At 37.2% G+C, this 25,499-nt stretch overlaps 1 protein-coding gene across 4 annotated transcripts in view; it reads right to left on the reverse strand.

Moving 5' to 3' along the window:
• Positions 1-25,499, reverse strand: part of LOC127864620 (zinc finger and SCAN domain-containing protein 10-like) — a 154,560-nt gene continuing 129,061 nt past the window's right edge. The window contains exons 5-6 of one of the 4 annotated variants that reach the window (XR_008042150.1): positions 22,404-23,008; positions 1-169 (exon numbers count right to left, since the gene is read on the reverse strand). Coding sequence is in view for 3 of the 4 variants with exons in the window: in XM_052404443.1 (XP_052260403.1) it covers positions 473-547; positions 22,782-23,008 (302 nt within the window). In the remaining variant the exon portion in view is untranslated. Of the gene's footprint in view, positions 170-368; positions 548-22,166; positions 23,009-23,851; positions 25,424-25,499 lie in introns of those variants that run through there. The other 3 variants (XM_052404443.1, XM_052404442.1, XM_052404463.1) reach the window with 3 other exon arrangements.

The following is a 25,499-nucleotide window of genomic DNA, read 5'->3' on the forward strand; positions in this document are numbered from 1 at the left end:
GCAAACAGTTAACGGGAACCATAAATGCCGATGTTCATAAACAGTAAATACAAAACCATTCGCCACAACGAAAGGCTGTTAAAAGTTTGAGATTAAATCTGATGTACTGAAATGTTCTATCGGGTCAAGAGATCTGATAACATATACTATTAGGCATTCCCTGCTACACCTTCACTGATTCAAACCAAGGGACGTTTCACACCATAAACTGGCAATTAACAAAATATGTATGAGCGTGTGCATGCGCGTCAAGAGTCGTCAGGCTTATCAGTGACGACACTTTCCGCCTAAACTGGATTTTTGCAAAGAAGAGATTTTCTGTAAACGAAAAATACCATAAAAACGGAAAGCGTCGTCCCAAATTAGCCTCAGCGGACTGCACATGCTAATCTGGGACGACACTTCACGCACATGCATTAAACCCCTTTTTCATAGAACACGGCTCATATTAAGTGTAGCCACACTGGTGGAATTAGAAAAGTGCACCATGCAGGCCGTCGTGATCTGCTCGCGTTCTTGTTTCATTTGCATCACCGATTGCTTGGACCTGTTCATTGATACTACTCGCCACAACCGCCAATTCGTGATGCACAGTTTGGCGGTGCCTCTGTAAGTTGTCCTTCCTGCTGAAACACTTGCCACAGTCCTACACTGGTACGGTTTCTCCCCCGTGTGCGTCCGGATGTGGAGCATGAGCCGCTGCTTGTCGTAAAACGCTTTCCGGCAGTAAAGACACACGTGCCGCATGAGTCGACCCGTCGTGGAGATTTCCGCTACAAAGAACAAAGCAATTTGCACAATCATAAGGACTGGGTGGATAATTAGAAATAATTGTATTAAGTATACAATGGTTTTGCTGGATCATTACAAAAATCAGTAAGTCGATGTGTATCGGCTAAATGAAGATATTAGATAGTATTATAAGTTAAAGGGATAACGTACACTACCATTTTAAGCTTCATTTTCCTCATAATTATGAACCCAAATATACACGCAAACTGTATTGCATATCTCTCCCACACTAGCAGTAAAACGGTTCAGATCTACTGCAGTATCAGGCCCAATTCGAATGTCAGTATTTGTCTACTTACATATATACCGCATTAAGTTCAATCCCCGTACTAGCATTATTTGCTAGCATTTCTAGCCTGTTGTCATTTCAACTATTGGTATGTGCTACATGCTTAATCGATCTGTTTATATCAAACACAATATCAGGCCCACTGCTAATATCTTCCACTCTATCAATACAACAAGAGATGTATTTGTCAGAAACACAATGCCCCCTATTACGCCGCTTTGAAATAAATTTTCAATAAATCATTTGGCAGGTTTAGAAAATATCTCCCTCTTAAAGCTTTTTACTTTCTTTGGATCGAATTTTTTGAATTTTGACCATGAAGGATGACCTTGACCTTGACATTTCACTCCGAAAAATGTGCAGCTTCATGAGATACACAGGCATGCCAAATATCAAGTTGCTATCTTCAATATTGCAAAAGTTATGGCCAAAGTTAAAGTTTTCTAACGGACGGACAGTTCAACTGCTATATGCAAACCTACCGGGGGCATAAAACGTTAATATATGATACATAATAAGGTTAATTAATTAATTATTTTTTTTTATTCAATATAATACATACACTGTATACATGTATATGATCATACAACATAGTGATTGTACAAAGCAATAACGTTCAGACATGTTATACAAGATATGATAATATATATTTTTTTTTAAAGAGAAAAAAGAACAACAGAAGAAGAGTTATGAAAAATGATGAGTTGTATAAAGTCGGAAGAAAGCATACTGGACTTGTGTGTTTTGTTGTATATTCACAATGATCTTATAAGATTGAAAAAAAAATATTTTAGAAAGATAAACTAACATTAGAGTGAAATGTATATAAGTGGACAAACATTATGAGAATTTAATCCGATTCCATTTTTGTTCAAAGATTTGTAATGTGTCATTACTGAGGGCTATTTCTTTCTCAATCTGGATTTTTAGTTTAAGACTATGGACAAAACAATTAAAATTTGGTACTTGTTTTTTGTATTTCATGTTAAGGATAAAATATTTCATCAATATAAGAATAAAATTCAGAATATTATTACAGTCTATTGATTTCAATGAGTAAATTCCGAAACATACATTTAAGAAAGATAGTTTAACGTTTAGTTGCTGTTGTTCAAGAAAAGATACTAATTGATTCCAAATAGGCTGGATGTGTTTGCACTCCCAAAAAAGATGTTCTATTGTTTCGATGTTTTCACCGCAGAAGTCACACAGATTTGAGTTAGTTAATTTGCATTTGAAGAGATATTTATTTGTAGCTATAATTCTATGGATGTATTTATATTGAAAATTTCTCAGTGTGCTTTCAATAGTTGCTTTATATGGCATGGTAAATATGTGTTTCCAATTGAGTTCATGTTCTCCAAAAAGGACTTGCCATTTATTTTGGGTTTTGGAGTTTTTAAGGTTAAGGTTAATTTATTGCAGAATGTTATACAACAATATTACGTATTCCTCTACCAAATTATCACTCCAACTGTCCAACTGAAAGAGGACGGGAACCAAGCTGCCTTTACCTTTATCAATGGCCCTAGGGTGGGTAATGTGAACATGGATGGTCGAGATAGACCGTGTTGTCATAAGAGATATTTAGTATTGTGTGAATGAATGAAGATGTTATGTTAAAACGAAATTTTGGGTGGGCGTGGTCGGCCACTTTCTCCTACACTATTAGCACTAGAACCTTGAAATTTACACAAATGGTAGCTATGAGCATATGTGCGACGGTGCACTATTTGTAATTTTGATCTAACCCCTGGGTCAAAAGTTAGTATCATGTGCGTCGCATGTTAGTAAAATGAGTTTTTTTACCCATTTCATTTATTTATTTACCCATAACTTTTGACCCAGGGGTAAGATCAAAATTCCATCGCCGTCACCGTCGCACATATGCTCATAGCTACCATGTGTGTTAGTTTCAAGGTTTTAGTGCTAATAGTGTAGGAGGAGAAAGTGGCCGAACGGAGGGACAGAAAGATGGAGACCAATACAATATTCCCACGCTTTTAAAAGCGTGGGTATAACGACAACAACAGAATTCTCCAAATAATTAAATCGTTTCGCGTTGCAACGCTTTATAATTTTCAGGTTTTTAAACCGTCACAATATGCATATAATGGCTATTTTAGAGCATGGTAAATGTTCAGTATAACTGTTTCCTCACAAATATCATAACTAAAAAGAAAATTTGCGAATCTGAAACAACTTTTTTACTATTTTGTCAATTTACCAAAACTTTAAGAAAAATTGTTTTTAAAGTTATTCTAAAAAAGCACCACTAACCGGTTCCCACAAAGTCACGTGCTCATGCATCCTGTTTACTGTTGACGACGAGTGACATTTTGCTTTTTCTATGAATAAAACAATTTACATTTAAGCAAATTCACAGGTCACCCATCGGATTCTGCTAAATGTGACAACAACTTTCAAAACATTGACAATTGATTATAAATAACACTTTGATGTTCAATGTCCCATTAAAGTTACTTGACATTTTTCAATCCAAAATTTTAAATTACAAATAAAATTGAGATTGGAGCTATAACGTTTCACTGCATACATTTAAGACTGAAATGTAATCTTCATAGTAGATCTCTTAAATGATACATGTGTAACTCTGTATTGCTAATTTATTCTCAATGACATATTTTCTGTATTACCTATAACGAAATTGATTTCATAATAAGATTTATTAAACGTTGTGATGTGGTATTATTATAACAAATACACAGAAAAAATATTCGAACAAAGTCGTTTGTTTGGCCACAACAATTTGAAAATTGGCAGAAGTGGTTTTAAAATTGTTTTGCTATTTTTTGTCTTCATGACTGACAGTAGGGCATACACATTGGCACATGTCATGGATAATTTTAATGTCAAGGACAATCACCGAAACAGATGATTGTACTAAGAGTTCATACTTTGCTATGAATTAGTTTCAAATGTTTGAAGTATTTTTTATATTAAAATGGACATCACATTTATTTTATACTGCCTATGATTATATTGAACATGGAATGAAGATATTTTTTTATTTTATTATTTTACGTGTTTTTCAATCAGACCTTTGCAAGTGTTGCGTTTGTTCAACGCCATTTTCGCCTCTCCAACATATTGTATGTTGCAGACATTACACGTCTTGATGTCCACTGCATTTGCAGTTTTGCAGTTATGGGTACCCTTGATGGACGTTATGGCGCCTGTAATGCTCTTGAATGTCTGAGTTGTTGACACAATCTTTCATGTTTGGCAACGAGCAGTCGGGTAGTGATGTCTGCGTTGATGACACAATTTTGCATGTTTGGCAACGAGCAGTCGAGCAGAGATGCATGGGACTGACTCACCTGAGACATTGCTCACATGTTCGGGTCAAATTTTGGCACGCACAAGTAAGTTCCTGTGTTATTTTGGCCTTTGGAAGACTAAAACGGGCTTTTCATGGCATATTTTTTTGTAGTTTTGTCGGTTTCATAATTTGTATACCAGTGATTGTCAATAACTGCATGAATGTTTGACAACTCCGGATGGTAAGTGACCACAAATGTAATTCTTGAATTAGTGACCTTTGCGTTGTAAATAATCAGTTCATCCCTCTCCTGTGCGCTCGCTTTAGCTTTAGCCTGGGAAACTATATCATCGTTATATCCCTATAATGTTTTTAGTAAATGCGTGTTATCTAAAGTCGAATGTACTTTTCTAGGTTCATATTCGTCTAGTACGGATTACTTAACTGAAAAGAACAGTCATGTAGTAGTATCGTATGTGGCAGCTGGACATAAGAATGTATTGATTACTAAACGTTGGATTATAATAAAGGCCACCACAAGGGGTTCCCCCTCAATATGTGATACAGTATCAAACTACACCAGTTGTTCGTTTGATACTTCACTGGGAAATGCAATAGTTTTGTGGAAATTGTAAGCATGCTTAAGAAAATCAGTGAGAGTTTTTTTACTATGGCACTACTGCATGTCGACATCGACTTGAGGACTTGAGGACTTGACTTGAGGACTTGAGGACTTGAGGACTTGAGGACTTGACTTGAGGACTATAGGACTTGACTTGAGGACTTGACTTGAGGACTTAAGGACTTGACTTGAGGACTCGGTGAATATATCTATACTTGTCCTTCAAATTGTCCTATGAAGATGTTTGCGATATCGACTTGAGGACTCGGTGAATATATCTATACTTGTGCTTCAAATTGTCCTATGAAGATGTGTGCGTATGATGGGGCTATACTGCATGTCGATATCGACTTGAGGACTCGTCCTTCAAATTGTCTTATGAAGGTGTGTGCGTATGATGGGGCTATACTGCATGTCGACATCGACTTGAGGACTCGGTGAATATATCTATACTTGTGCTTCAAATTGTCCTATGAAGATGTTTGCGATATCGACTTGAGGACTCGGTGAATATATCTATACTTGTCCTTCAAATTGTCCTATGAAGATGTTTGCGATATCGACTTGAGGACTCGGTGAATATATCTATACTTGTGCTTCAAATTGTCCTATGAAGATGTTTGCGATATCGACTTGAGGACTCGGTGAATATATCTATACTTGTCCTTCAAATTGTCCTATGAAGATGTTTGCGTATGATGGGGCTATACTGCATGTCGATATCGACTTGAGGACTCGTCCTTCAAATTGTCTTATGAAGATGTGTGCGTATGATGGGGCTATACTGCATGTCGACATCGACTTGAGGACTCGGTGAATATATCTATACTTGTCCTTCAAATTGTCCTATGAAGATGTTTGCGTATAATGGGGCTATACTGCATGTCGACATCGACTTGAGGACTCGGTGAATATATCTATACTTGTCCTTCAAATTGTCCTATGAAGATGTGTGCGTATGATGGGGCTATACTGCATGTCGACATCGACTTGAGGACTCGACTTGAGGACTCGACTTGAGGACTCGACTTGATGACTCGACTTGAGGACTCGACTTGAGGACTCGACTTGAGGACTCGACTTGAGGACTCGTCCTTCAAATTGTCTTATGAAGATGTGTGCGTATGATGGGGCTATTTTTGTTCCAAATGCGGTGTATATATCTATACTTGTCCTTCAAATTGTCCTATGAAGATGTTTGCGATATCGACTTGAGGACTCGGTGAATATATCTATACTTGTGCTTCAAATTGTCCTATGAAGATGTTTGCGATATCGACTTGAGGACTCGGTGAATATATCTATACTTGTCCTTCAAATTGTCCTATGAAGATGTTTGCGATATCGACTTGAGGACTCGGTGAATATATCTATACTTGTCCTTCAAATTGTCCTATGAAGATGTTTGCGTATGATGGGGCTATACTGCATGTCGACATCGACTTGAGGACTCGTCCTTCAAATTGTCTTATGAAGATGTGTGCGTATGATGGGGCTATACTGCATGTCGACATCGACTTGAGGACTCGTCTTTCAAATTGTCTTATGAAGATGTGTGCGTATGATGGGGCTATACTGCATGTCGATATCGACTTGAGGACTCGTCCTTCAAATTGTCTTATGAAGATGTGTGCGTATGATGGGGCTATACTGCATGTCGATATCGACTTGAGGACTCGTCCTTCAAATTGTCTTATGAAGATGTGTGCGTATGATGGGGCTATACTGCATGTCGATATCGACTTGAGGACTCGGTGAATATATCTATACTTGTCCTTCAAATTGTCTTATGACGATGTTTCCGTATGATGGGGCTATACTGCATGTCGATATCGACTTGAGGACTCGTCCTTCAAATTGTCTTATGAAGATGTTTCCGTATGATGGGGCTATACTGCATGTCGATATCGACTTGAGGACTCGTCCTTCAAATTGTCTTATGAAGATGTTTCCGTATGATGGGGCTATACTGCATGTCGATATCGACTTGAGGACTTGTCCTTCAAATTGTCTTATGAAGATGTTTCCGTATGATGGGGCTATACTGCATGTCGACATCGACTTGAGGACTCGTCCTTCAAATTGTCTTATGAAGATGTGTGCGTATGATGGGGCTATACTGCATGTCGACATCGACTTGAGGACTCGTCCTTCAAATTGTCTTATGAAGATGTTTCCGTATGATGGGGCTATACTGCATGTCGATATCGACTTGAGGACTCGTCCTTCAAATTGTCTTATGAAGATGTTTCCGTATGATGGGGCTATACTGCATGTCGACATCGACTTGAGGACTCGTCCTTCAAATTGTCTTATGAAGATGTTTCCGTATGATGGGGCTATACTGCATGTCGACATCGACTTGAGGACTCGTCCTTCAAATTGTCTTATGAAGATGTGTGCGTATGATGGGGCTATACTGCATGTCGACATCGACTTGAGGACTCGTCCTTCAAATTGTCTTATGAAGATGTGTGCGTATGATGGGGCTATACTGCATGTCGACATCGACTTGAGGACTCGTCCTTCAAATTGTCTTATGAAGATGTGTGCGTATGATGGGGCTATACTGCATGTCGATATCGACTTGAGGACTCGTCCTTCAAATTGTCTTATGAAGATGTGTGCGTATGATGGGGCTATACTGCATGTCGATATCGACTTGAGGACTCGTCCTTCAAATTGTCTTATGAAGATGTGTGCGTATGATGGGGCTATACTGCATGTCGATATCGACTTGAGGACTCGTCCTTCAAATTGTCTTATGAAGATGTTTCCGTATGATGGGGCTATAATGCATGTCGACATCGACTTGAGGACTCGTCCTTCAAATTGTCTTATGAAGATGTTTCCGTATGATGGGGCTATACTGCATGTCGACATCGACTTGAGGACTCGTCCTTCAAATTGTCTTATGAAGATGTTTCCGTATGATGGGGCTATTTTTGTCGATATCGACTTGAGGACTCGTCCTTCAAATTGTCTTATGAAGATGTTTCCGTATGATGGGGCTATTTTTGTTCCAATTGCGGTGAATATATCTATATATATATTTCGATAGTCGCGTATAGTGTTTGAATTTCGATCTCAGATCTAGCCTGATATTCGAACAGCTCGATATTCGCTATTCGCCCATGAACATTAATGTTAGGGGTGGCTTGACATAATTATATGCTCGATATTCGCGGTTCTTGTGTAATTTTTAATGTCAGAGCTAGTACAATATTAAAACAATCTCCTTATTTGCGGTTCGCCTTTAAATGTCGATATCATTGTTGGCTCAATATGCGACCTAGGTCGAAATGCGCGGTTTGTGTGTATATTCCTTTCTTAAAACAAGCACGATATTAGTACCATCTGCTTGTTTGCGGTTCGCTTTCAAATTTCGTTGTAATTGCTGGCTCATAATTCAACCGATCTCGATATTTTCGGTTAGTGTTTGTATTTTGATTTTGCGATACTCCAGCCAGCTCGAAATTATTGGTTACATTTAAGAGCTGACTTGAAATACAATTTGTATCAATATCCGCGGATCGTCTTCAAAATTGTGGTGTTAAACACGCCAATCCGTCTATTATGTGTCCATGAATTATTCGAATTCGTACACCATGTAAAATATTACGACGTCATTCGGTTTGTACGAGATTTTACTCTGCGTCCCTAGACGATATACACCTATGTAGAAACAACGCTTGATGGTGTAAGATACACCTAGTAAAATGACTTACAGATATTTGCAGTTAACCTTTGGTTTTTGCGTTTCTACGTATAAAGAGTAGTTATCAAATAAATACTTAAAGGACCGATTTTTCACTCGACAACATAGGCATCCACATTCTAAAATTCCTTCTCTCAAGCCATATTTGATGTTTTATAACAACTCGCATGATTATTTATTTGAAACAGAAAATTAATGATATTGGTTTGGAACTTCGCTGCTATATAAATGCCCCTTTGGGAAAATATAAAAAAGGCATTTATTCACATAGCTCGCTGACACTTATTTACAACCTCAAGGTCTAGCGATTACAGAATCATTGTGGATGTTGTACTGAGTTTTCCGGTTTTTAGTGCGTTTTAAATGTTATTCAACATTTATTAAAGTGTGCGTAATAAGCAATGCGTCGACGGAAAATTGCGGTAAATATCGAACGATCAAAGCATAGGTCCATTTTATTCCTTAAGTATCAAAGCTATTACTTTCATACTTTCAACACTTACTAACTATCATAAGGGGATTGTGCAGGCAAAGTAATGTAACTCTGACTGGCATTTTGACAGAATTATGTGCCCTTTTTATACTTAGAAAATTGAAAATTTGGTTAAGTTTTGTGTTTAGGTCCACTTTTTTCCTAAAGTATCAAAGCTATTGCTTTCATACTTGAAACACTTACTAACTATCGTAAGGCGACTGTGCAGGCAAAGTTATGTAACTCTGACTTGCATTTTGACGGAATTATGGGCCCTTTATACTTGAAAATTTGGTTAAGTTTTGTGTTATGGTCCACTTTACCCCTAAAGTATCATAGATATTGCTTTCATACTTGGAACACTCGCAAAATATCATAAGGGGACAGTAAAGGATAAGTTGTCATTTTTACGGAATTATGGCCCTTTTTTGACTTAGTTACTTTGAATATATGGTTACATTTTGTGTTTAGATCCACTTTACTTCTAAAGTATCAAGGCTATTGCTTTTAAACTCCAAATACTTTCATGCTATCACGAGGGTACCTGGCAAGTTGAATTTTACCTTGACCTTTGAATGACCTTGACTCTCAAGGTCAAATTATTAAATTTTTGCTAAAATTGCCATAACTTCTTTATTTATGATTAGATTCGATTGATACTTTGACAAAACAACTCTTACCTGACATACCACAATAGACTCCACCCAGACCATCCCCAACGCCCCCCCATTAATTTTTTTAATTAAAGATCATTTAATAAATGACCACCACACCCTCACACTATACCCCCCCCCCACCCCCACCCCCAAAAAATAATGTTTATGCCCCCGGTAGGGTGGCATATAGCAGTTGAACTGTCCGTCAGTATGTCAGTCAGTCCGTCCGTCCGTCCGAATAAAACTTTAGCATTGGCCATAACTTTTTCACTTTTGAAGATAGCAACTTGATATTTGGCATGCATGTGTATCTCATGGAGCTGCACATTTTGAGTGGTGAAAGGTCAAGGTCATCCTTCAAGGTCAAATTTATGGTGTCTGTCCGTCCGAAAACTTTAACATTGGCCATAACTTTTTCAATATTGAAATAGCAACTTGATATTTAGCATGCATGTGTATCTCATCGAGCTGAACATTTTGAGTGGTAAAAGGTGATGGTCAAGGTCATCCTTCAAGGTCAAATGTCAAATATATGGCGTCTGTCCGTCCGAAAACTTTAACATTGGACATAACTTTTTTAATATTGAAGATAGCATCTTGATAGTTGGCATGCATGTGTATCTCATTGAGCTGAACATTTTGAGTGGTGAAAGGTGAAGGTCAAGGTCATCCTTCAAGGTCAAATGTCAAATATATGGCGTCTGTCCGTCCGAAAACTTTAACATTGGGTATAACTTTTTTAATATTGAAGATAGCAACTTGATATTTGGCATGCATGTGTATCTCATGAAGCTGCACATTTAATGTGGTGGAAGTTCAAGGTCAAGGTCATCATTCAAGGTTAAAAAAATTTAAAAAAAATCAAAGCGGCGTTATCATGAAGCTGCACATTTTGAGTGGTGGAAGTTCAAGGTCAAGGTCATTCTTCAATGTCATCCTTCAAGGTCAAAGGTAAAAAAATAATAATCAAAGCGGCGTTATCATGAAGCTGCACATTTTGAGAGGTGGAAGTTCAAGTTCAAGGTCATCCTTCAAGGTCAAGGCCATCCTTCAAGGTCAAAGGTAAAAAAAATATAAAAAAATATCAAAGCGGAGTTATCATAAAGCTGCACATTTTGAGTGGTGGAAGTTCAAGGTCAAGGTCATCCTTCAAGGTCAAAAAAAAAATTAAAAACTTCAAAGCGGCGTTCTCATGAAGCTGCACATTTTGAGTGGTGGAAGTTCAAGGTCAAGGTCATCCTTCAATGTCAAAGGATTTTTTTTTTAATTCAAAGCGGCGTTCTCATGAAGCTGCACATTTTGAGTGGTAGAAGGTCAAGGTCATTCTTCAACGTCAAAGTTATCCTTCAAGGTCAAAGGTCAAAAAAATAATAATTTCAAAGCGGCGTTATCATGAAGCTGCACATTTTGAGTGGTGGAAGTTCAAGGTCAAGGTCATCCTTCAAGGTCAAGGTAATCCTTCAAGGTCAAAGGTAAAAAAATAATTTCAAAGCGGCGTTCTCATTAAGCTGCACATTTTGAGTGCTGGAAGTTCAAGATCAAGGTCATCCTTCAAGGTCAATGGTAATTTTTTTTCAAAGCGGCGCAATAGGTGTCATTGTGTTTCTGACAAACACATCTCTTCTTTTTTTCAAACATGGTTAAAAAACACAAATAATTATTTTTATTATTTTATTTTTGAAATACCGTCCAACCATCCCACCCAAGAATCTCCCCCCCCCCAAAAAAAAAAAAAACACATTAAAATGAATAAATATATTTTTGTTTTGCATTTTTTTGCATTTTTTGAAGAAAATGTAACAAGGGCTGTTTGTTAAACATGCATGCCCCCCATACGGGCTCTCAGTTGTAGTGACAGCCATTGTGTGAATATGTTTTTGTCACAGTGACCTTGGCCTTTGACCTAGTGACCTGAAAATCAATAGGGGTCATCTTCGAGTTATGATCAATGTACCTATGAAGTTTCATGATCCTAGCCATAAGCGATCTTGAGTTATCATCGGAAAACCATTTTACTATTTCGGGTCACCATGACCTTGACCTTTGACCTAGTGACCTGAAAAACAATAGGGGTTATCTGCCAGTCATGATCAATTTACCTTTGAAGTTTCATGATCATAGGCATAAGCGTTCTTCAGTTATCATCCGGAAACCATTTTACTATTTCGGGTCACCGTGACCTTGACCTTTGACCTAGTGACCTGAAAATCAATAGGGGTCATCTGCCAGTCATGATCAATGTACCTATGAAGTTTCATGATCCTAGCCATAAGTGTTCTTGAGTTATCATCCGGAAACCATTTTTCTATTTCGGGTCACCGTGACCTTGACCTTTGACCTAGTGACCTGAAAGTCAATAGGGGTCATCTGCAAGTCATGATCAATGTACCTATGAAGTTTCATGATCTTAGGCATAAGCGTTCTTGAGTTATTATCCGGAAACCATTTTACTATTTCGGGTTACCTTGACCTTTGACCTTGTGACCTGAAAATCAATAGGGGTCATCTGCAAGTCATGATCAATCTACCTATCAAGTTTCATGATCCTAGGCATAAGCGTTCTTGAGTTATCATCCGGAAACCATTTTACTATTTCGGGTCACCGTGACCTTGACCTTTGACCTTGTGACCTGAAAATCAATAGGGGTCATCTGCGAGTTATGATCAATCTACCTATCAAGTTTCATGATCATATGCATAAGCGTTCTTGAGTTATCATCCGGAAACCATTTTACTATTTCGGGTCACCGTGACCTTGACCTTTGCCCCAGTGACCTCATAATCAATAGGGGTCATCTGCGAGTCATGATCAATGTACCTATGAAGTTTCATGATCCTAGGCCCAAGCGTTCTTGAGTTATCATCCGGAAACCATCTGGTGGACGGACCGACCGACAGACCGACCGACATGTGCAAAACAATATAACCCGTCTTCTTCGAAGGGGGGCATACCAAATTAAACTAGATTATTTATTAACAGTTTATTAACTAAACTTCATTGACACAACGTAAAATCACTCATTATAAAGAATAACGATACGGTCAACGGTCTATCTTGTACACTTTAAAATAAGTTTTTTTGCAAAACACAGGAAGCAATGGCTCTACCTAGAAATAAGATGCTTTTTAAAAAACGTCTGTTTTATGGAGACACATAATCTAAATAAAATAAAGCTGCTTTCCATTAAACAAAAATGAAAGTATGTGCAAATTTGTCTTCAAATGTAGTAAGGTTAATAAACAGGGCATTAAAAAAGTGAAATGCATAATTAAACTTATATTCTTTAGATCAACGCACTTAAAGTTTAATAGTAAATTATTATCTTACATCACGCATAAAAAGCAAAAGGCAATAATGCTTCATTCTACACTTAATCAACCCAAGTTTACAACAAGGGCTGTTTGTAAAACATGCATGCCCCCATATGGGCTCTCCGTTGTAGTGACAGCCATTGTGTGAATGTTTTTTGTCACTGTGACCTTGACCTTTGACCTAGTGACCTGATAATCAATGGGGTCATCTGCGAGCCATGATCAATGTACCCAAGTTTACAAATAGCAGTTATGTTAATCTTCAATTCCAAATATAACACTCCGGTACATCTTACTTAATTAGCTCACTTAATCTTAACTTCAAGATGGCAAATTAATCATGCAAATTACTCAGCTGCCAATGTGTTGATGTTATTTTCCTTGTAGTATTTTTTGTATTGTTAACCCTTTTCCACTCAGAGGCAAACTGAAATAACTATGTGTAAACAGCATAAAACCAGAACAGCCTGCGAGTAACTCGCAGTCTGTTAAGGTTTTATGCTGTTTGCTGCTCAACAGTAACTAAGGGTTGTAAATGGAGCCTTTAAAGATATAGTAAGAAAGGTCGTTAATTAAATGTAACTTTCTAAGCGCCTACAAATGCCTAAAAATACGAATGACTAAGTGGTAAAGGGTTAATCTTGACTTCAAGATGGCAACATAATTATGCAAATTACTCAGCTGCCGATGTGTTAATGTTATTTTCAATGTAGTATTTTTGTATTGTTAAGAGACTGGCAGAAGATTTGGCAGTTTTCTAAGGAATACCCACTCACAGCTTATACAGGGAGTCTCAATGAAGAACTTGTAATGGATTCAATTCACAGGTTGGTGTAAACTCTGCTACGATTCTTGGTTCAATAAAACAAAGCACCTGTCTACAATAAAACAAGAAATTCAAAGAACAACTGCTCCGCATGGCACTCTTTTATCATACACCCACATGCTGGTACAGAAATATGATCAAATACAATATATGATGGTTCCATTATGTTTATTATATAATGAGCTGATGCCATTAACCTGCCTCATTTCATAAAACAGGATACTTCATAATTATAATTAAGGCAAACAACAAGAGAGACAACTCTTAAACATCGTATGTAAAACTTATTATTTTTTACGCATAAAATGATTTTAACACTTTCCCAATCAGAAGCAAAGTGAAAATGGCTATGTGCAAGCAGAACAGACTGCGAGTAACTGGCAGTCTGTTCAGGTTTCATGCTGTTTGCTGCTCATCAGCATCTAAGGTTTGAAAATGAAGCCTTTAAACTTGAATTTAGTAAGAAAAATCTTTTGATCAAATTTTACTTTTTAATGGACTACAAACATGTCAAATTATGTATCTATGTGGTATAGGGTTAATGTATCAATAAACACATACATGTATACATTTGTACAAGTGCTATTAAGATGACCAAATGCATCTCTAATATGTCTTGTTCGTGTCTTACTGTTTGAAAACGGCAGGCATGTATGTGAAAGTGGAGTCTTGACCCATGCATCTAGATTTATAAATAAACATTTTCATAGCAAAGATGCAATCATACCGGAGCAACAAAGATACGTCATAGCACTAAATTACACAAGTTAAATTGTCGAGTGTTGATTAACTGCAAGCAAATATACTTTGTGTTGAAACTTACAAAAATAGTCACACAAGTATTTTGACACTTGAAAACAATGGTCACACGCCCACCTGTGTTCTACTGCTAATAGCCACAGGAAATAACAAGTGCAGCCCTTTAGCAAATATTTGTAATGACAGAACATTGCTTATTTTGCACACTTCAAGAGACAATTCTATGTGCAATACATCATTCATCTAGCTATTCCCTGCAGCAAAACAGCTTATGTGTTTATCTGAACTTGTCTTAATGTTTAACACTCAGGGCTTTTTTTCCTGACTTTGTGAAGCGGCCCTGGCCCCTCACTTTGTGAAATCAAAGTACTGGCAGTACTGGTGTGACGATGCTTTTGAAGAGGATGGATATAAAACATCAATTTAAGTTTATCTATATCACCACAATTGTGTATGTTGATACGAACATTTGGGTACGATAAAAAATTTGGGTACGAAAAGTTTGGGTAAGAAAAAAAGTTTGGTACGAAAAAAATTTGCGTACGAAACATTTTTGGTACGAAAAAAAGTTTAGGGGTACGGGGAAGTAGTACCCGTGGGTAACTTGACCCATTGAGCGAAACTGGGAGGCGGGTCACATTCTTGTTCATTAAGTGTGGCAATACATTCATGATGATTCTCGTTAGAAGGTATGAGCACATAGCCGGACTATGTGAGCTCAATCGTATGAGCACTTGACTATCCGAGTTCGCCCACGAACATATTGATAAGTTAACTAGTAGCGAAATGGCCTTATACATGTATATGCTGAAATCTAACAATCGAACGAAATATCAAACATGGTTTGTACACTTAGGTGGTTGTGTAATTTCTGTTAGAATATCGTATTCAATATGTAAATTTTAAATGATTGTGCCCGCACTTGAGTTTGTTGCCTTGTTTGAGTCTATACGCGCCTAGGCTGCACCTAGTGTGTGCATTTGTGTTTTTCCAAGGTAATGAGTTACCTCCGCGCTGAGGCTGCATAATGTTGGGACCCGGAATGTGTCCAGCACTCCTACCTAATAAGATTAGATTGACGACAGCTGGGACGAATTTTGAATGATAGCTGCAATTTCCAGCTATTTGTTTTGTACTGAAATACTTGTTAATTTTTTATATGGTCAAATGCTGCGGGGGGGGGGGATGAGATTTTTTGCGGAAAAAAACAACTGTCAGGAATGGTGACCACAAAACATAACATTGCGCCGGGAGCGGGAATCGAACCGGTGTCGTAAAGGTGAAAAAGCGAACGTCCTTACCACTGCGCTAGCGGGACGGACAATTACGCGAAGAAAGGTCGTTTTATCTATATATATCATAGCAGTGCAGCGTTTAAAATTTGCAGATTCGAAATTTTTCGCATTCTTTAGTTTTGTGATCACGTAAAAAGTTAATTTTACATGTTTTTATTCGCAATTTGTTTACTTAATCGAGAACAAATATCAAACAAAATAGAGAAAATATATAGTTGTTTCATTGGTCCATAAAAATAAAATGGATGTAAAATTACTAATTTGAAATTAACGTTCTGATACACTTATTGAATCTGTTTCCCCAGGATATGCTGTTCTATTAATATTTACCTTTACCAACACGAACGACAACTCTGCTAGGAGAATGTTATCAATAAAAAATCAACGAGCAATCTCCTACGCAGTGGCGAATGCCAAGGGAAGTAACTGAAAAATCGAGTTATCTCAATCGGACTGGCTCGGTCTTTTACATAGGTCGCCATTGTTAAGATTTTTTTACTGGTTATCAAACCTTGGACGCTGCTGTTCCAGCATCGTCAAAAATGAGTCGCGAACATGTCAAAATTGTAAATAATTGAGTCGGGAACTTCTTAAAATTGTGAAAAATAACATAAATTCACCATACTATACATCCAATAGAAGTTATTATATTCTGTATTTGTACAAATTTACAGTGTCACCTTTTTACAAGTGTTGCCGGCCTAGCTACGCGCAATTTGCGTACTTGGGGTTCGACGAAAAACTATCGAATCAATCGATGTTTTCAAAGTTTTAATAGATCGATAAAGGTATCTGAAATAGGAACAATTAATACATGCCATTAGATATATAATCAAGATAATATATGTATGCATTCAAGTGGAATACACATTAATAATGACTAGCGTTGCATGGCGGCGTGAATATGACTCGCAATAAGTTATTTCAATAAATAACTAATAAACACAACCGTAACCGTCAGATGTCCTAAATAATAATACAAACAATTGACAGAGAACATAAATAAAAGATTTAGAGTAGTTACCTGCAGGAATCCAAAATATCCCACACAAATAATATAATATTGCAATTCAATAAATGCAATGGCTGTCTCAAACAACTTTCAACAGGCAACTGAATATCGGAGGGAAAGTGAATGATTGGTTGTTACATGCACGTGTTCAGAATAGGTTAGATTCAACTATATGTTAACTATAAAACAACTAAGACTACAGTCTAGGTTTTATATCAGAGCTACCTAAAACTACTCGACACTAATAACAAATAACTAAATAAGAATTTACACCCTGTGACACAAGTAACAGGAAAATATGTCACCTCTAGTCCATAAACACATTAATTAATCAATCTACTCAGCCATAAATTCACACACCTGAGTTCCCAGTACACTTTACTCATTCTGTCAATTTTGTTGTAGCTAGCTGTTATATTTAATTTGCGCTCATTTAGTACAGATGATTTTGAAACAGGAAGTACCATATCACTTATGATATCAAACAAATAAGTAGTGCTTGTTCCAGTACAACACATGGGTGTTTAATAGCTTGCTTTTTTTAGTTGCATAAAATTGTATAACAATCTGATTTACTTACCAAAATTGAACAACGTACATGAATCCAGAATGCAAAGTACATGTATCCAGAATGCAATAGGTCCAGAGTTATTTACCGAAACTACTTAATTTGTCCGTTAAACACCAAACATCTACTAATAATTAACCAAGTAGGCCTGGTGCATGTATATACTTGATAGAACAGCAGTGTGTATACCTCACAGCCCCAAAACCATTTTGAGCTAAATGTCAATCAAACCGACGTCAGCTGTAATAAATCAGCCAGGCACTAATAGCTGATGTCATTTTCATACACAGTAAGTAATATTGAAAATAATAGTCGCAATTTATCAGTGCTAGTTGACAATGACAACAGGAATTTTTTACCCCCACTTTGCAGTTGTGCAAATAAATTTATTTTAATAAAAACTTCTCCACTCCCAGGGAATACGATACAACTTAATAATTATGATGTTATTATGCTCAATTATAATTAGATTTTTATGAGAATTTTAATGCGTGTTATGAAAATCCATTTCTGAACTGGAATGAAATACAATTCTTAATTTTTTTATCTATTCTCAACATCGCACATTAAGGTAGTAGCTGACTTAAGGAATCAGCTAATAATGGGAAATATTGCCTTGGAAACATATTATTTTGTAAAAAGATTTATCTTTTAACAATTGAGATTCTCCAATGAAAGTGAATTGATCAATATTTTCTGAAAGTATTAAGTTAAACATGTATGGTGCATTTGAACACAGTAATATACAGTATACTTAATGAAAATATTTTTTGATATATAGTGTATTTTCAGCTCCCTGGCATCTATAAAAACGTCATCAATGAAAGAATCATTGTATGAAACAGGCATGATAACTATACCAGACAATGGTCCAGACAAGTTTTGTGATCTATGAAAGTGTCATGTGTATCACCTGAGATGTCATCATGTCCATTCTGACAGCCACTGATGACAGGTAACACTGAGTGTGAGAGGACTGTCAAGTGTTTCACAGCCAGCTGTCTAACTGTTTTTATTTTAATTTTATGAAGTCTTTGAGATTCTGAGTGTGGAAGCTGCAGTATGTTTAGACCAGAGTTGTGTACCAGATCCTCTCCCATACTGACTTTAGACTCGGGCTTTGGAAATAACCTTTTAAAACTATTTCAACACATGTAACTAGTGAAGCACAATTAGGGAACTCTTTAGACGTCATATCACATTTCTTTACAACATTTCTTTACAAAAATATCCTGTGAACAATAACAATTAACCCATTTATGCCTAGCGTCTAGAAAAAAGGCATTGGAAAACAGCGTGGACCCAGATGAGACGACGCATAATGCGGCGTCTCATCTGGGTCTGCGCTGTTTGCTTAAAGGAATTTCTGTAAGAAATATTCTGAATATATAGAAATAAATATACTAGACATCCCTAATTTTGGAAATAAATTGATCCAACGTAGAAGGATGGGAGAGCCCACTAGGCATAAATGGGTTAAGCTCATCAAAGGCAATCAGTCACCCTACCTTCAGAGGGAAACTATCACACAATTCAATTCATCACTGAGTTACCAAACACAATGAGCAGTGCGTGTCCCAGAGAATGCATCATACCAAAGGCCATTACTGAACGATTCACTACAGCACTTGACAACACACAGCACATGGGTCTACTAAACTTCTGATGAATTGTATCTTAAAAAGATCAAATTAACAGAACATGAACTTCATCAATGTTTAACAATCATCATCATTCATAAAGTTTCATAGGTAAATTATAATATTGATTGTTTTCATTGTGATAGTATACAATATATTACTACTAACCTTCCCTCGTGAATATGACGTTAAAATCTTTCACTGAATCTGTATTCAGATACCAAATATTGTGCATTATTAATACGGATATTTACAGAAACCTGTGTACATGCCTGTATATGTTCATGTATTTCACAATTTAACCTTAACCTAATGGTAACTGCACAAAGCGACTAAATTGTTTTAGTTTGAGACACACATTTTGATATCTTTTTCAATAATTTAAAGTACAGTCAATCTTGTGCTTGCGAACACTTGAATAAAGCGACCTTTGTCTTATGCGACCACTTTAAATCCCACCAGAGCGTTTTTACTACATTTACATATTGTATTAAGCGACTTTTGTCTTACGCGACCAGCGACCGCTGATTTTAGTGTATTTTGATGTCCAAGTCTTGAATTAAGCGACCGCTTTGCAGTAAATAATCTGTTGACCACCCTTGTCAATTTAAAACGCACTTTTTACCAAAACACATTTAGCGCACTTAAAAGTGCGTTAATTCTATGTTTTTTGTTAATATGTGCGTTTTCAGTGTCAAAAGTGCATTTAAGTGCGCATTTTGTGCGTTTTTTTCTTTTCAAGTGCGTTATTTAAGTGATTTTTTTTGTTTTTTTGTGTGTTTTCTTCATCTGTATGTGCGCTTATGAGTGTAGATGTGAGCAAAATGTGTGTTTTTCATCTAAGAAGTGCGTCTTTTATTTAGGAAGTGCGTTTTTTGTGTGTTTTCTTCATCTGTGAGTGCGCTTTTGAGTGTAGATGTGAGCAAAATGTGTGTTTTTATCTAAGAAGTGCGTCTTTTATTTAGGAAGTGCGTCTTTTATCTAAGAAGTGTGTTTTAAGATTTACAGATGTGGGTTTTTTCTCAAAAAGTGCGTTTTTCTTTTTTGATGTGCGTCTTTTTTAAGCATAAGTTAGTCTTTTATTTCATAAGTGCGTTTTTATCATATGATCTGTTTTAAACGGATGTATCTAAAAAGACACATGTTTAACACACTTCTTAAAAAGTGCGTCTTTAACAACCGTTTAGCAAATGTTGTACAGAAATTGAACAAGAAACAAAATTGTTGCAGGCTCTAACAATTTATGTGCATCAAATGAATAAACATAGACATGTACCTCAGTAACCTGTTATAATATAAGGTGCAGTTTGAATTCAAAGCGGTTACTGGTTGTGCATATGAACCTGTTTAATGTTAATATACTTTATAATACAATTTCAATGCATATAACATTGCTTTCGTTTTAATCTCAAACATTTCAAAAAATTTCCACCTAAATCAGACTGTGGGTAACTAATTAAAACAAGGGCTGTTTGTAAAACATGCATGCCCCCCATATGGGCTGTCCGTTGTAGTGGCAGCCATTGTGTGAATACGATTTTTGTCACTGTGACCTTTGACCTAGTGACCTGAAAATCAATAGGGGTCATCTGCGAGTCACGATCAATGTACCTATGAAGTTTCATGATCCTAGTCGTATGCGTTCTTGAGTTATCATCCGAAAACCATTTTACTATTTCGGGCCACCGTCACCTTGACCTTTGACCTAGTGACCTCAAAATCAATAGGGGTCATCTGCGAGTCATGATCAATCTACCCAGCTTCATATTCCTAGGCGTATGCATTCTTGAGTTATCATCCGGAAACCATTTTACTATTTGGGTCACCGTGACCTTTGACCTAGTGACCTCAAAATTAATAGGGGTCATCTGCAACTCATGATCAATCTACCCATGAATGAAGTTTCATGATCCTAGGCGTATGCGTTCTTGAGTTATCATTCAAAAACCATTTTACTATTTCGGGTCACCGTGACCTTGACCTTTGACCTAGTGACCTCAAAATCAATAGGGGTCATCTGCGAGTCATGATCAATGTACCTATGAAGTTTCATGATCCTAGGCCCAAGCGTTCTTGAGTTATCGTCTGACAACCACCTGGTGGACGGACCGACAGACCGACCGACCGACATGAGCAAAGCAATATACCCCCTCTTCTTCGAAGGGGGGCATAATAAATGACCACACCACCACACTATACACCCCTCTCCACTGCATCCGCAAGGCGGTGCTCTTGTTTGTTTAGTGATATTGAGTGTGATTTTTTTCCAGAGCTTTGCATATGTATTGTAGCGATATTGATTATGAAATATATATCTTCAGAACCCGGTATACCGTTTTTTGTGAAGTGATATTTGGTTTGAAGTATATATATATATATATATATATATATATATATATATATATATATATATATATATATATATATATATATATATTTATATATATTGTAAAACCTGTATAGCTTGTGTTGTTATATTAATGTGAAGAATAATTTTTCAGAGCCCACGATAGTTTTGGTAGTGATCCCCAAAATGCATGGTGTAAACAAACTAATTAGTGGACCACCATACGATGTTTGTTTTTCTTTTAAAGTAATCACGACCACCAGGTTGCTGGGCAGTTTTCCATTTATGGTTATAGTGTAACATGTTTGATACTTAAATTAATATTTTTCCCAAACATCATGGAACTGACTCATAACATTTTGTCTAATGATATCTTTGCGGATTTCCCAAATGGTTACATACAAATTACAAAAACATTACAAAAACTGCTCATAACATTTTAAAAATTGCGGGATTTTGGTAAATGAAACGTGCCTTCCAAGTCAGCTTGTGATTTTTTTCAATTCATCTTGTGAATATGTTAAACGTATGATAAGTTACAACACGCTGGTATGCATTTTGAAACACAAAAACAATTCAAACCATACGGTTTAATTTAAACATTGGATCTGCAAACATAACGGTTATATAAACGAGTATTTTCGCAAACAGTTAACGGGAACAATAAATGCCGATGTTCATAAACAGTAAATACAAAACCATTCGTCACAACGAAAGGCTGTTAAAAGTTTGAGATTTTATCTGATGTACTGATATTTTCTATCGTGTCCAGAGATCTGATAACATATACTATAAGGCATTCCCTGCTACACCTTCACTGATATAAACCAAGGGATGTTTCACACCATAAACTGGCAATTAACAAAATATGTATGAGCGTGTGCATGCGCGTCAAGAGTCGTCAGACTTATCAAGGACGACACTTTCCGCCTAAACTGGATTTTTGCAAAGAAGAGATTTTCTGTAAACGAAAAATACCATAAAAACGGAAAGTGTCGTCCCTGATTAGCCTCAGCGGACTGCACATGCTAATCTGGGACGACACTTTACGCACATGCATTAAACCCCTTTTTCATAGAACACGGCTCATATAAAGTGTAGCCACACTGGTGGAATTAGAAAAGTGCACCATGCAGGCCGTCGTGATCTGCTCGCGTTCTTGTTTCATTTGCATCACCGATTTCTTGGACCTGTTCATTGATACTACTCGCCACAACCGCAAATTCGTGATGCACAGTTTGCCGGTGCCTCTGTAAGTTGTCCTTCCTGCTGAAACACTTGCCACAGGTCCTACACTGGTACGGTTTCTCCCCCGTGTGCGTCCGGATGTGGAGCGTGAGCCGCTGCTTGTCGTAAAACGCTTTCCGGCAGTAAAGACACACGTGACGCATGAGTCGACCCGTCGCGGAGATTTCCGCTACAAAGAACAAAGCAATTTACACAATCATAGGGACTGGGTGGATAATTAGAAATAATTGTATTAAGCATACAATGGTTTTGATTGATCATTACAAAAATCAGTAAGTCGATGCGTATCGGCTAAATGAAGATATTAGATAGTATTATTAGTTAAAGGGATAACGTACACTTCCATTTTAAGCTTCATTGTCCTCATTATTATGAACCCAAATATACACGCAAACTGGTTTGCATATCTCTCCCACACTAGCAGTTAAACGGTTCAGATCTACTGCAGTATCAGGCCCTATTCGTATGTCAGTATTTGTTTACTTACATATATACCGCATTAAGTTCAATCCCCGTACTAGCATTATTTGCTAGTATTTCTAGCCTGTTGTCATTTCAACTATTGGTATGTGCTACATGCTTAATCGATCTGTTTATATCAAACACAATATCAGGCCCACTGCTAATATCTTCCACTCTATCACACTCTATCAATACAACAAGAGATGTAATTGTCAGAAACACAATGCCCCCTATTACGCCGCTTTAAAATAAAATTTCAATAAATCATTTGGCAGGTTTAGAAAATATCTCCCTTTTAAAGCTTATTACTTCCCTTGTATTGTATTTGTTTGAATATTTACCTTGAATGATGACCTTGACCTTGACATTTCACCCCGAAAAATGTGCAGCTTCATGAGATACACATGCATGCCAAATATCAAGTTGCTATCTTCAATATTGCAAATGTTATGGCCAATGTTAAAGTTTTCTAACGGACGGACGGACAGACAGACGGACAGTTCAACTGCTATATTCCACCCTACCGGGGGCATAAAACGTTAATATATGATACATAATAAGGTTAATTTATTGCAGAATGTTATACAACAATATTACGTATTCCTCTACCAAATTATCACTCCAACTGTCCACATTTACCGAATTGTTAATCCAACTGTTCGTATCTACCAGATTATCAGATCAACTGTTCATATAAACCCACTGATCTGTCCAACTGTTCGTATCTACCAGATTATCAGATCAACTGTTCATATTAACCCACTGATCTGTCCAACTGTTCGTATCTACCAGATTATCAGTTCATCTGTTCATATTAACCCACTTATCTGTCCAGCTGTTCGTATCTACCAGATTATCAGATCAACTGTTCATATTAGCCCACTGATCTGTCCAACTGTTCGTATCTACCAGGTTATCAGATCAACTGTTCATATTAACCCACTGATCTGTCCAACTGTTCGTATCTACCAGATAATCAGTTTAACTGTTCATATTAACCCACTGATCTCTCCAGCTGTTCTTATCTACCAGATTATTAGTTCAACTGTTCATATTAACCCACTGATCTGTCCAGCTGTTCGTATCAACCAGATTATCAGTTCAACTGTTCATATTAACCCACTTATTTGTCCAGCTGTTCGTATCTACCAGATCATCAGTTCAACTGTTCATATTAACCCACTGATCTGTCCAGCTGTTCGTATCTACCAGATTATCAGTTCAACTGTTCGTATTAACCCACTGATCTGCCCAGCTGTTTTTATTTACAAAGTGATCAGTATAACTTGGTGACATCTTCCACGTTATCAGTCCAACTGTTCAAAAATTCCAAATGATCAGTCAAGCTGTTCAAATGATCAATCCAACGGTCCAAATCTACCAATGGGTAAGTCCAAATATTGATGTATACAACGTTGTCGGCCCTGATGTGCATTCCTACCACACGTTTGTCCAATATTTAATACATTCAGAATCTGCAATAGGATTAACAAATTATCAACCTCATTTTCCATATAGTCCCACTGTTGATTCCATGGACTGTTTGAGTCTCTTTGTCCTTATTATTATCAATAACGCTATATCACATGAGCCACGATCTGCAAAAACGGGGCTTAATGCATGTGCGTAAAGTGTCGTCCCAGATTAGCCTGTGACGTCCGCCTACAGTCGATTTTCACGAAAAAAGTGTCTTTAAAATGAAAAATTTCACAAAAAGGAAAGTGTCGTCCCTAATAAGGCCGTGCAGACTTCACAGGCTAATCTGGGACGACACTCTACGTATATGCATTAAGCCCAGTTGTGTAAGAACGCGGTCTGTATGTTTCCACTTGTATGAGGCCGATGGATCATATCTCCAGCATAAACAACCCGCGGGTACGGTTTACATCGGCCATCAGCTGGTACGGTTTACATCGGCCATCCACGGGTACGGTTCACATGGGCATCTTGTCCTTGAGGTGTACAACCATGTGCACCTTCACCGACTCTTTCTGGCTGAACTTCCGGTCACAGACGCTGCACGCATACGGTTTCTCGCCCGTGTGAATCCGCACGTGACGTGTGAGCTTCGCCCTGCTAGGGAATAGTTTGCCGCAAACAGCGCACACGTGACGTGGTTGAACTGAAAGTAATGAGGCAAAAAATAACAAACAGAGTCGTATTTATGACCTTAAGCAACGTGTGGTGGTTTAGTTTAA

Source organism: Dreissena polymorpha, chromosome 1 (assembly GCF_020536995.1).
Source record: "Dreissena polymorpha isolate Duluth1 chromosome 1, UMN_Dpol_1.0, whole genome shotgun sequence".
Lineage (NCBI taxonomy): Eukaryota > Metazoa > Mollusca > Bivalvia > Myida > Dreissenidae > Dreissena > Dreissena polymorpha.